The 11,785-nt window shown below is 38.5% G+C and overlaps 1 protein-coding gene across 1 annotated transcript in view; it reads left to right on the forward strand.

Annotated features, from left to right (window-relative positions):
- The window catches only part of PITPNM3 (PITPNM family member 3), a gene marked incomplete at its 3' end in the record, with an annotated part of 54,485 nt that overhangs the window by 25,904 nt on the left and 16,796 nt on the right, over nt 1–11,785 (forward strand). The window contains exons 4-6 of the mRNA XM_082294754.1: nt 4,756–4,803; nt 8,968–9,044; nt 11,027–11,262. Of these exons, the coding sequence (XP_082150880.1) occupies nt 4,756–4,803; nt 8,968–9,044; nt 11,027–11,262 (361 nt within the window). The remainder of the gene's footprint in view (nt 1–4,755; nt 4,804–8,967; nt 9,045–11,026; nt 11,263–11,785) is intronic.

Consider the following 11,785-nt stretch of genomic DNA (forward strand, 5'->3'; position numbering starts at 1 on the left):
ACAAGATAGTGGATAGAGGTGGGAGATGCTACTGTTGTGCAAGTTGTATTTGGTCTGTGTTTGGAAACCTGCAATTCTTTCCCTTTCTGCACCACCTAGGATTGAGCTTTTCAATTTCTACTGATTTTTTTTTTTTAATAACAAGCTTTGTGTTTCTCAGTGGACTATAAAATGCTGTTGAATTCACGACATGCACTATGACTCCCCACTACTCTATCTGCTCTTTGTAACTTCCCTTTAAAAATATATTTCCTGAGATTTTAAGTGCAATAAATGCATCACTGAGTGATTTTTTGTTTGGTTTTGGTTTTTTTTTTGTTGTTGTTCTCTAATATAGTATCTTTTGGATCTCATTTTTTCCCTATCTAGAGTAAGGGGGAAAAAAGGCTGGTTTATTTGTGCAGCAGCCAGTTTCTAGGAGTGTCAGGAACAATTTCTTGTTGATTCCTTCAACTGCTCTCTCTGTTCTCCTGTCATAATAGCCACAAGGCACTGAACAGAACTGAAAGACTAGAATAACGTTTTTGGTTAAGATTAAGTTTGATATACATCTGTGGAGTAAGCTAATTTATAAAATCATAGAATATCTCCAGTTGCAAGGGACTCATAAGGATCAAGTCCAACTCTCTGCTGCTAACAGGACTCCCTAAAGCTAAACTATATGACTACATGGCAGGAGGTTGCAATTCATATGTTCTGTTGTCTTATGTGCACAAGGCTGCTAGAAAGACAACTCGATGACAGTAATTCTTCTGTTTAGAGAAGGTTTGGTTTTGTTTTGGGCAGACTGCACGAGGAGTAGCTTTTCAGAGTGCACTAAGCTCCCAGAAATTGTATTGGGCATTCCAGAGCATTAAGCATATATGAAAATGCCTTTGTCTTGTCCCAGACTTCTTGAATTTCTGGTTAGGCCAAATTAATGCACGAGGTAAGACAATACCAGTCAGAAGGGTAAGATATACTGACAGCTGCTGCAAAAACTTACCATGACCTTGCCCTGTAGATGAAGGTTGAGATAGGAAAGCAAATGAGAAAGTAATTGCTATTTTATTACTTTGTAGGACAGAAACAGTTTTTAGTTTGTCTGTGGAACAGTATTGCTTTATCTTTCCATCAAATTAAGAGTCTAACTAGTCTGGTATTATGGAGAAACATTACTGTGAGAGAGAAGTAATTAATCAACTTCAGGAGATTTTTCTTCATCAAATATTCAACTGGGTTGTTGCACCATAGGTACAAATCTTACATGTAAGAGGAAAGTTTTGCTACATCATTCTTCAGGTTGATGTTTTTTCGGAAGGAGAAAGACTGTAGGCTTTCTGAAAACCATCTATGGTTTCTTGTGAAATAAAATTAATCCCGGTTTAGGCCAATAATAAAGGCTGTACAGTGTTTAACCCCTCTGAGGGCTGCCTTGCCTAATTTTGTCCACAGTGAATGTTCTGTGTAAACAAACTGCTCTCTTCCTTCCCTCCAGCAGCATGTGATCTACCCCTCCTCGTCATGGCCTCCTGGAGTCACATAATTAATTAAACGTTGTTTTTACATAGCTGACTGTGATGTTTATGCTGCTATTAAATTTATTACAATAGCATCTGCTGCTGCCTATTAATATAAAGAGTGGCAAACAGAAAATTTGGCTTGGTGAACAGTAGAAGGGAAATAGGGAAACTACAATAGTCATCAGCATTCCAAAATGCATCAGACTGCTCATATAAAGAACAGATTTTACTTCTAGCTGCAGGTTTTGGAGAGAAGCAGTGGATTGGACTTCTGCAAATCACTACTGTTAGCAGTTTATAGTAGGGCAGGTTACTAGTGTTGTGCAACTGCTGTCATTTAATTTTGTGATGCTGTATGTTCTAGAATACAGCACAGAAGATGCATGCAAAATGGAGGAAGCATAATCTACCTGCTAAGATATTTTTTACTGAGAGCTGAGTCCTGCTGCAGAGAGCATTGCTTTCCTTGCAGTCTCTCCCTTTTTATTTTTTAATCTGTATTAAGATCCGGTCCACATGCTGAAATCAGCATGTGTTCTTGCATCATTTTCACTGGGCCTAGAGTTTCCCTGGCTGCCATTCCCATGGAGAGGATCATACCATCTGTAGGTATATTGCCTCCTTTCCTTTCCCTCTGTTTTCCCAAGTTTGACATATCTATGCTCACACTGGTGTTACATTTGCTACAGCATTTTTTAAAAAAAATTAATAAAACAGATTTTTCTATTCAGAAGTTAATTTTCACAGTATTCTTGCTGAGGTGAAAGTCATGTTCTAAAGAGGAGTATCAATGTTCTTTGTTCCAGTGGGATGGTTATGTTGTTACACAAATTCAGATTATTAGAGTGCAGAAAGTCATGTATACCATAAAGCTTGCTGGCGCCTTTTTGGCCAGTATTGCAAGATTGGATGTGTGAGGGAAGAAAGAAGAGAACAATTCCCCTGGTATCTCCTTGGTGCTGAGGCACATAACTCTGTTCTGCTGTGCTATCCTCTAACGCTGACCCCATTATTGATGTAATCCCAGGCGAGAGCAAAACAAGAGACAAGAATTGTACAAAATGCCCTCTGACATCTCAGGAGCACATGTGTGTGTAATGGCTACAGGCTACAAATCTAATGTATGTATATTGGCGGTGTACCATGGCATGACACTAAAGGTAACTTTGTGACTCTTATTTTTACCTGCAGCTGCTTTCTCTGAAGAATACACAAGGTTATTTCTACTGGTTTTACCAATCTTTTGTGGGACAATAAGGTGGCTTCTATTCCGGTTTCAACACTGCCCAAAAAACACCTTCCTGATTTTTTTTTAAATTTTATTTTTTTTAGTAGCATGCAAGTAAGAGTACTTGCAGATCGTCCTTCAATTCTGGGACAGAGAAGTGGCATTTTTTTCAGAATCTGTTAAATATACTGTGTGATGAAAAATAACGTAACTGTCTGTTTCTTAAACCTACCAAATAAAAATTAATTTTAGTTCTGTAGTGGACGTCTCTTCAGTATCTGTCGAGAGCTGTTCTTTTGCGATGTAGAGTTTCTATCTGCACAGCCATTCAAAGCTGCCACAGGAAGGAATTTTATTCATGAAACCCATTGTTTTACATGTTGTAATTTGTGGGATTGTGTATACAAGCACTTCAGAAAGCTGGTCTGTGCTCTTGGCACGGAGGTCTGGTTTTTGCTTTTAGCTCTCACATTCCTGAGAACTTCACACGTTCTTCCCAAGGGAGTGACTGATGGCTGCTTTGCCTCAGCAATGACTCTCTCTATGAGCTGTTGCAGTTAATACTTCTTCCCTGGTAAGCTGAAAGCAGGTAACAGTTGTGACCCAACCTCTTTGGCAGAACAACAGTCTGTGAATTGTCCTGGAAAGGAACTGAAAAGGAAAGATTATATGTGAAGTTTGGAAATAGCTAGTTCAAATAATTTTCATTCCTCAAAGGTGAGGTACAGCAGTGTACTGCAAGTACAGCTTGCACAGAGAGTGGACTAAAGGAGATTTCTTTGCTGTATATTAAAAGCCTTACATTTTTTCTGTTCTTTTTATTCCCTTCAAAACCAAATTGTTAACTGTGATAGTTGGAGCACCTGAAAAAATAGAGAATAGTTGCAGTACTGCTGCATCCATCAGAGAACTTAAACATTATTATTAGTCTTTATGTATTAACGCTAGCTGGATTTAGTATAACAGCGTTTTTAATTCATGAGATTGAGAAACAGTGCAGACAAGTTCTATAGTCTTAGACACTAGGCAGAAGCTTTCATTGAACACAAGCAAATCAGTGGGGAGGCAACAGCAGCACATGCAGTTTTATTCACAGTATCGTAGAGGGCCACCGGCATCCCTGGTCCTTGTCTTTTGCCGTTCTGTTCTTTGATGCCAAACACCTGCAACAGGATGTTGCCTCTGTTGTTGAGTCAGGCTGTGCTCCAGGAGCAGCGTGCTGTGTCTGTTGCATGTGTGAATGTACTCAAGTGGTAGGTTGGCTCTGGAAAAAAAAAGTAAATGTTGCCTGGGCCTCTGAAGAAAGAACCTAGAGAAGGGATTGAGAGACCTGTGTTCTCATTCCAGCTGTGATGGTAGGTGTAGGTAGAGGTAGGCTGATACCTTTGGGTTTTGTCATGGACAAATGATGGCAAAGGTGTTTACCCTCCATGGTAGTAATGGCCAGAGCACTTTATCTATAGGAAGGGCCTTTATTCCCGTATCCTTATGTCTCTGTATATTAGGTTTTTGTATTTAGATCTGAGAAAATCTCTTTGTACTTGCAACTTTCCTTGGACAGGTAGACTGTGGAAGAGAATGGAAGGACAAAAACATTCTTTAAACAACTGCTAATTCAATATTTGTAATAAGAATCTGCTTTGTATTGCTAGGTAAGTTATGCCAATTCTTAGTTATTAAGAGATTCAGTGACTAGTGCTGCAGGTTATCAAATAGATTCCTACCTACATTCCTCTATCAAATAGATTCTTCCCTACCTACCTACAAGTTTCATTTTTTATGATGCCTTTCTTGAAATGAAGAATAAAATCTAGCTTCTAGCATAACCATTTTGATTAATAGATTCCAGAAGTTGTCAGGTGTGTCATATGCTGATCTATTCCCACGGAAGCCAATGGGGGTTTTTGAAATCTGCATAGTAGTAGTCAGTTGCAAAATATTTACAGCAACACAGGAGAAAAAGTAAAGAACTTGATGTTCATGTAAAGCAATTTTAGTTTACATTGTGGTTTCTTTCTTTTGCAGGTGAAGAGTCTGCATTTTGCTCATCTGGCTTTCTACAGGAAAAACAACGTGAGTTGTTCTAATTTTTCTTTGTACCAAAGCTATTCAACAACTAGAGATAGTAATAGAGTTGTTAACTGGCACAGGTCTTGTGGTATGTTACACAGAGAAGAGAAATGCATGTGGAGGGATCATGATTCTTTAAATTTTCTTTTAAATTTAATTATTTTCACCATGGATTATTAAAATGTACCAGGAAAGTGCCTGTGACATTAATGCATTATTGTCTTATAGTGTTGGCTGGAGTGGTGGAGGTAGAGCACTGGAGAGTGAAGCTGCTGGTGTACACAATAGCTCACACAGGACAGTACAACATGGCTCAATTTGGAGTGTAGGAGCCTTCAGTGCTTTGTGCTCTGGACTTCCTCCTTCCATCTCTGCTTAGGGAGGTGCAAGGAGTGTTACTGTTAAAATTTCTGAGTGCTATAAGAATGAAAAGTAGTGCCAAGCCTGGCATTGCTAGGGTTCTTTTGCTGCTGGTGCCCAACTTCAAGGAGTGTATTTACATGTGGCTCTGCTTTTGATATTTCTATGGTTTTGCATTGCTTGCTAAAGAGTGAGAATTGACTTATAGAAGTGTATGGTGTTAATGAGGGTGTTTTCTTTCATCACAGTTCTCTCTGGGGACATTGTCCATTACCTTCCTGGAGTTCACAGTGAAATGTTGGTTCTTTATTCCTGCAGCTCTGTTTGTAAGGACATGCTGTCACTAGGTGCCAACCCCTTCCTTTTGGAAATCATACTTTTCCCATCTGGCCAGGTCTGGTAACTGGAGCTGTGGAGCATTTTGAGTCAAGATCCTCAGCTAAATCCTGTGTGTTTCTTCTTCTTCTGTTCTCTATAGTAGTAATTTACGAGATCTGGTAGCATGTGTATGTATAAGACTCATTCAATGAAGAAACTGTGAAAGTTAACACAGGAACTATCTCATGTTGTGGTTTTCAGAGCACGATTGGGCTCACTGATGCATGCCATTATTTTCCTATAAACAGTGCAGTTTGCAAAACTGCATCTGCAGTATATTTACAGTATTCTTTCTCATTTGTTAATAGAAAGCATATGTCACAGCCTTCATATGAACATATTTCTTATGATGGATTTGTCATTATAAAGGGCTAGCAATAGTGCAGCAGATGGCAAGAAATGGCATCATTTCTCATGAGGGCGTGATAATGGAAATAGCAGTTTTCTTTTGGGACTATTGCCACTTTATGTTTTGTAGCCAACACAAGTTCTCTTTTTTTTTCTCCTCTAAATTTTTTTTTCTCCTCTAAATTAACATGGCAAAACATTAGGGATATTTGAAATGGTCTGTGTCATAAAAAAAGAGGACCTCACTTGATTTTTAGTATGGCTTTGAACTTTACCTCATGATCTCAGAAGTTTGGGAATGATCATATGAATTCTCTTCTACTAGATTCAGGGAAATAACTTATTCTTTTGGTCATGTATCAAACCCCTGCCTTTCATGCCTGCTTTGAGGTGTTGAATCACTTAGAGTTTTTCCTTTCACCTGGCTTTCTTCTCGTGGCAGTCTTGAGATCTGATGTACTCCATGTGAAGAGACAGGGCAACAAGTTACTTCAGGCAAAGTAACTGAGTAGAGATACAGAACTTACTTAGTGCCTCTCTAAATCACTGATGAACATGTATGCATGTGTATATATGTATACTTATATACCAGTTCCAGTGGGAATTTGAGTCTGAAACAATCCCTGCCAGACACACTAGCTCCCTGGTATCTGTGTTAGCAGGATATGTTTCTGTCTGCAGAAATACTTGGTATATCACTCATTAAATAAGTTAGTTTAAATGGTGTCCACTGTTCCTGACTGTTGACTGCTAGAATGAAAAGCAGTTTTTCTATTGGGGTTGCATTTGTTTTAGGACTGTGTGCTGTCTTCCTTATAGTTCAGTATCTGGTAAGCAATAGGCAAGTGTCACTTTCTGTTTTGACTCACCTACCTCACCTAAGTTTGTTTTGGTACCACATGTTACTAAGAGCCATTTAACTAGTAGGGTAGTTCTCAATGGGCTGATACATGGTCCTGACAAAAAAATGCTCAATAGTTCCTGCTGATTTTTTATAATGAAGACTTAAGTTTTAAATCCCTTTAATTTAATTTAAATGTTTTTAAATTGATGATCTCCCCAAAAATGGAATTTCTAAATTTCTATTGTTGACATAGTTGTTTAATAATGAGGTCAGCATTACATTGCAGAGAATTTCAGAAAGCAGTTGCATTTGGTGGAATTTTAGGGTTTATGATGTTAGGTTTGCTTTCTGATGTTGTGGGTTTTGTTGTTGAACTCTTTTGTTTTATACAAGTATTAAATTACTGATACATTAAATCCCTGCCTGTCAGAAAGGCAAGAATAATTGCCTCAATTTTAAATACAGAGAAGTGTAGACACAGGGGCTAAATAAATTTACAGTGGCTATAAGGGATAATATTGGTAGAATGTGCTGTAGAATTCAGTCTCAGTCCTAATGCAGAAGAGTAGAATGTTCAAAATGTGTTTTGGACTAAATTCAGGGCTTTCAGAATAACCTGGCCAGACCCTGCTTAAGCAGTGTTCTTGGTGAGGTGAAAATTACATTCCACTCTCTTAAGGTCTGGCAGACTGCCTGTAGACAAATGGCATAGAACCTCAAAGAAGGTGTGAACTCCTAATGCCAAGGAAAAGTAAACTGAGCCAACTATAGCATTATGTGGTGTATTTATTTTCTTCTGGCATGCTGGAAGAAATGGAGGTAAATGTGTCTAAATCCTGAAAGCTGTCTGTTACCTATTTTGGTGTTATTATTTGGTACAATCATCTCTCTTTAACTCCTAAAACTTGTGTCTGTCATGGAGGGAGGAAGGCTTCCTAGTTTCTCTAGGAACAGCTAACATGAGATGAGTGGAATTTTAAGACTGCAAACTCAATCAGCTGAAATTTTAAATGACAAATTTCTAGCATCATCACTCACGAGGGTTTAAAAGCCTCCTCCTCCCCTCCCAAAAGAGTGAAGAGGAGTTGTTACAGGACTAGGATTCACATCTTGTCTGGAATTCCATCACTGTCGGAGGGAAAAGCACATTTTCCCTCCCCAAAGAACTAACCACAACATTTGCTAATCAAATTTCATCTTACAGCTGTTTCCCAGGTAACTAAGATGCAACGGTAGAAAAAAAAAAAAAATACTGCATTGTGAAGAGACCAGAAAGAGCCGGTAGCAATTTTCTTCAATGAAGAAACAATGCAAAAAAAAACCTGGATAGTGCTGTATCATCTTTTTCTCTGACCTTAAGGCCAGAGAAGATTTGTTCAGAGGTCACGCTTTTTCACAGCCAGCTGTAAAATTAATAGAATAGAATAGAACAGAATACAATATTTTCAGTTGGAAGAAACCTGTAATGATCATGTAGTCCAACTGCCTGACCACTTCACGGCTGAACAGAAGTTAAAGCATGTTGTTAAGGGCAATGTCTTAAATGCTTCTTAAACACCAGTTGACATTGTTTGGTCACGCTTTCTGCAAAGAAAAACTTTTTAAGTGTTCATTCCCAAGGCAAGACAGTGGACAATCTCGTAATCTTAAAGCTGGTATCAGGAATTTTTCACCACTTAGATCAGGCTGCTGCCCAGCCAGACTGCCTAAAGAGCAGACAAGTAGGTCTTTGAGTCTGTTTGGTCATGCTCCAAAGTCAATGCAGAAACTTTCATTGTTGTGTTTATAATTGAAGATGTTGGATGCATGAACCTGTTATGAAAAGGTATTGGCAAAGCAGTGTGTTTCTCTGCAACGTCACTTCCTATTTTTCAGCTTACAAGACATACCAAAGTATCTAAGATACCTTTATGGGATGAGTGGAGTGATGCAGGACCTCAGGTGACCTCTTCTGCTGCTGCTTCAGAAAGGCACAGATGATCAACAGCAGCTGTACTGGCACTACATGCCTCTGTATAAGGACCTGAATCCTGTTCTGTATGTTGCTGCTAAGAATAGAAGAGCCTCTAATATGTAGGCCTGCAAGAAACTTTGTGTATTGTTCTGTTTGTCTACAGGATTTCATGTGAACAGAACTTTCTCTCTTGAAATTAGAAATGTGCCTTACCTCCATAGATGTCTGTGAAAGATGTAGCAGGCAGATACTTATATGACTAATATGTCTCTTTTCCTTTCAGGTGAATTATATAGAGCCTCTTTAAGAAAACAAAGGTTCCCTGCACAAGGCAGTATTGAAATACATGAGGACAATGAGGTGAGATTGTTTCCTAAAACAAGCTGTGCTGATTTTCAAGTAGACAGGTGAAAATACTGTCATATTGTATTATGAAATTGTAAACTCATTTGATGGTTTAGTTTAGTAGGTGCACATGCAATCACTGAAAATCATCACAAGATTTTTAGACATTGCATACTTAGGTGGAAAAAGGACTCCGTTTTCTGAAGAGAAATTGTTATGTCTGCTTAGTAATTAACTGGAAATGCAGGTTTTGTGAAGCAGCAGTCATGAAATTGGTAATAACAGAATTGCCTGGTTTTAGAAGCAGGAAAGAATCTCAACACATTGTAGACCTTCCAGCAAACTGATTAAGGTCCTCTGTCCACACGTAGGACAGGTGGTGGAAATATCTACTTTACCACTTTTGAAGAACTCAATCCTACAACCCCCTGAAAATGGTGACAGTCATTGATTGACTTCAGATGTCCAGTTGATTTGTTCTTGAGCACCTTCTCTAAGTCATGGCTGAGCTACTGCTGAGAGGCAAATTAATTTTATTCCCTTTGAGTCTTCCTGTGAAAGATACCAGTTAAATCCAGCTGAGAGACTTCTCATACCAGTGACTTCAGCAATATTGACCCACTTGAGTTTTTGCTTTTTGAAGCTTTCAGTTCCATCATCTCCTCAGCAGTGCTGCTTATTTACAAGCAGGCATTGTCCATGGAAGGAACTACATTTAGCTTCTAAAGGGAATTAAATTTCTCTTATGAAAGCTGGAATGACACCTTATGGAGAAGGAAATTGTAAATTAGTGCATGGAAAAGTGGAACCTGAAAAATGCTTCTGTGATTCTCCTGTATTTAAGCAGATACAGGTCAGGTCAGCAAAATGCTTTCGCAATGAATACTTCTACTGGATACTAAAATTCATGGGCTGAAGAGAGATAGTGGAATAACCTACAATTCTTTCATTTTCAGCCATTTCTCTGTCACCATTATACAAGTGCTTAAGTTTCCCATTTCCCTTCACTCCAGAACTTAAAAATAAACTGTCCAGAACATTGCCTGATGCTGAGTAAATCACCCAATCTAGCATTTAACAATCCTTAGACAAAAAATATTACTGTTGTTTTTGCTGTGTGTTCATATTTGGTCAGGAAGTAGAAATCTTCAGGAATCATCTCATCCAAAGTGAAGAAGAAAATAGCAGCAAGATTTAACAACAAAAAATCTAATCTTTTAATGTATTACTGAGTTCTTTGAGTACACATGAGTCTCAAGGGGTAAAGAGGAAAAAAAAGGTGAAATTGTGAGACATTTAAAATGCTTTTCCAGTTTCAAGTAGGAAATATCTGTTATCTGCAAAGCATGCTGATTATTTTCTGTGTATGTGCCTATTTACATATTAATAAATTTTTTTGTGAGTTTTATGGATATCAGCAATGATGCATTTTTTTACTTTTTCATTAAGTGTCCAGGTGAATTACCGCCATCTTTCATTTTAATAAGAAGCTGCCAGTGTCAAAAGTCTGAGATAATGGTATCATCTGCTTTTGCTGAATGTTTTCATTTGCAGAGAAATTTGTCTATTTTGGACTTGTGGTGATTTGAATGAGAACCTTGCCAGTAAATGAAGCAATCATTAGGATACTTAGATGATCGCTTACGCTGCCTGTGGAGGTTCGAATTTTTCTCCAGGCTCAGAGTATTTAAAGTAATTTCTGATGTACACAAAACTGTCTTAATCTTTGTTGATCTGAAACCTACGTCTGTGCTGCACAGGGTTTGTGTCAGAGCATAGTGGGCTCTATATGATTCAGATGTACTTGAATTAAATGGAACACAGGACATGTGCACGTGCACACACTTGCCCCCACCCACTCCCGTGAAAGCAAATACCACAAAATTATCACAGTGGGGGTGGGAGGAAAAAAAAATCACTGCTAATGTTGCCACCAAATAAACTAACGAAGTCCATAAAAATGCCGCCTCCTTTCTTATTTCCTGTTTTTCTCACAGGAAGGAGTTCAACACCAGAACTGCAAAACTCACGTGTTAATTTTGATCCTACATGGGGGGAACATATTAGACACTGGGAGTGGAGACCACAACAGCAAGCTGGCAGACATCAACACCTTCAGTTCTGTGTTTGAGAAAGTGACCCGAGCCCATTTCCCTGCTTCTTCAGGCCACATCTTAATGAGACTTGTTCCCTGCCCAGCAATCTGTTCAGCAGCTTTCTCTCTTGTTTCCAGGTAAGTTGATTTGTATTTCCTGGTGTTTGGTTTTGCATTGTGGTTTTCAATGGCTTTCTGTGACCCATATATTTCACAATGAAATTTTGCTAATCATTCCTAATCTTTTGCTGACCGCAAGACTTGCGCCAATCTTTCATCCTAAGTGGATGAATTTGTTTTAAAGACCATTTTTATTGGATATATCCACTTCAGTAGCTGCTCTTCCTCAGCTGCTTTTTCAGTCTTGAAATTCACTCATTGAATGAGAGAATGTTTTCAAGTAACATTACTTTCTGTGACATAAATATTTTAAATGGCACGATAGAGAAAGGAGAAAGAAACACATACTCCTGGGACTGCTTCAACTCTTCTACAAGTGCAAACCAGGATTAGCTGTTGAACTCTGGTGAGGGGAGGAGAGAATCAGATTTTCTTGATTTCTGTTTTTCTAAGCATGAAAATGTTGCATTTTCAATCAAGTTGCCTCCTTTTTGCCAGATGTTACTATGCAAATATTTACTGTGATTTCAGAATGTGTGCA

Source organism: Coloeus monedula (assembly GCF_965178545.1).
Source record: "Coloeus monedula genome assembly, chromosome: 20".
Classification (NCBI taxonomy): Eukaryota; Metazoa; Chordata; class Aves; order Passeriformes; family Corvidae; genus Coloeus; species Coloeus monedula.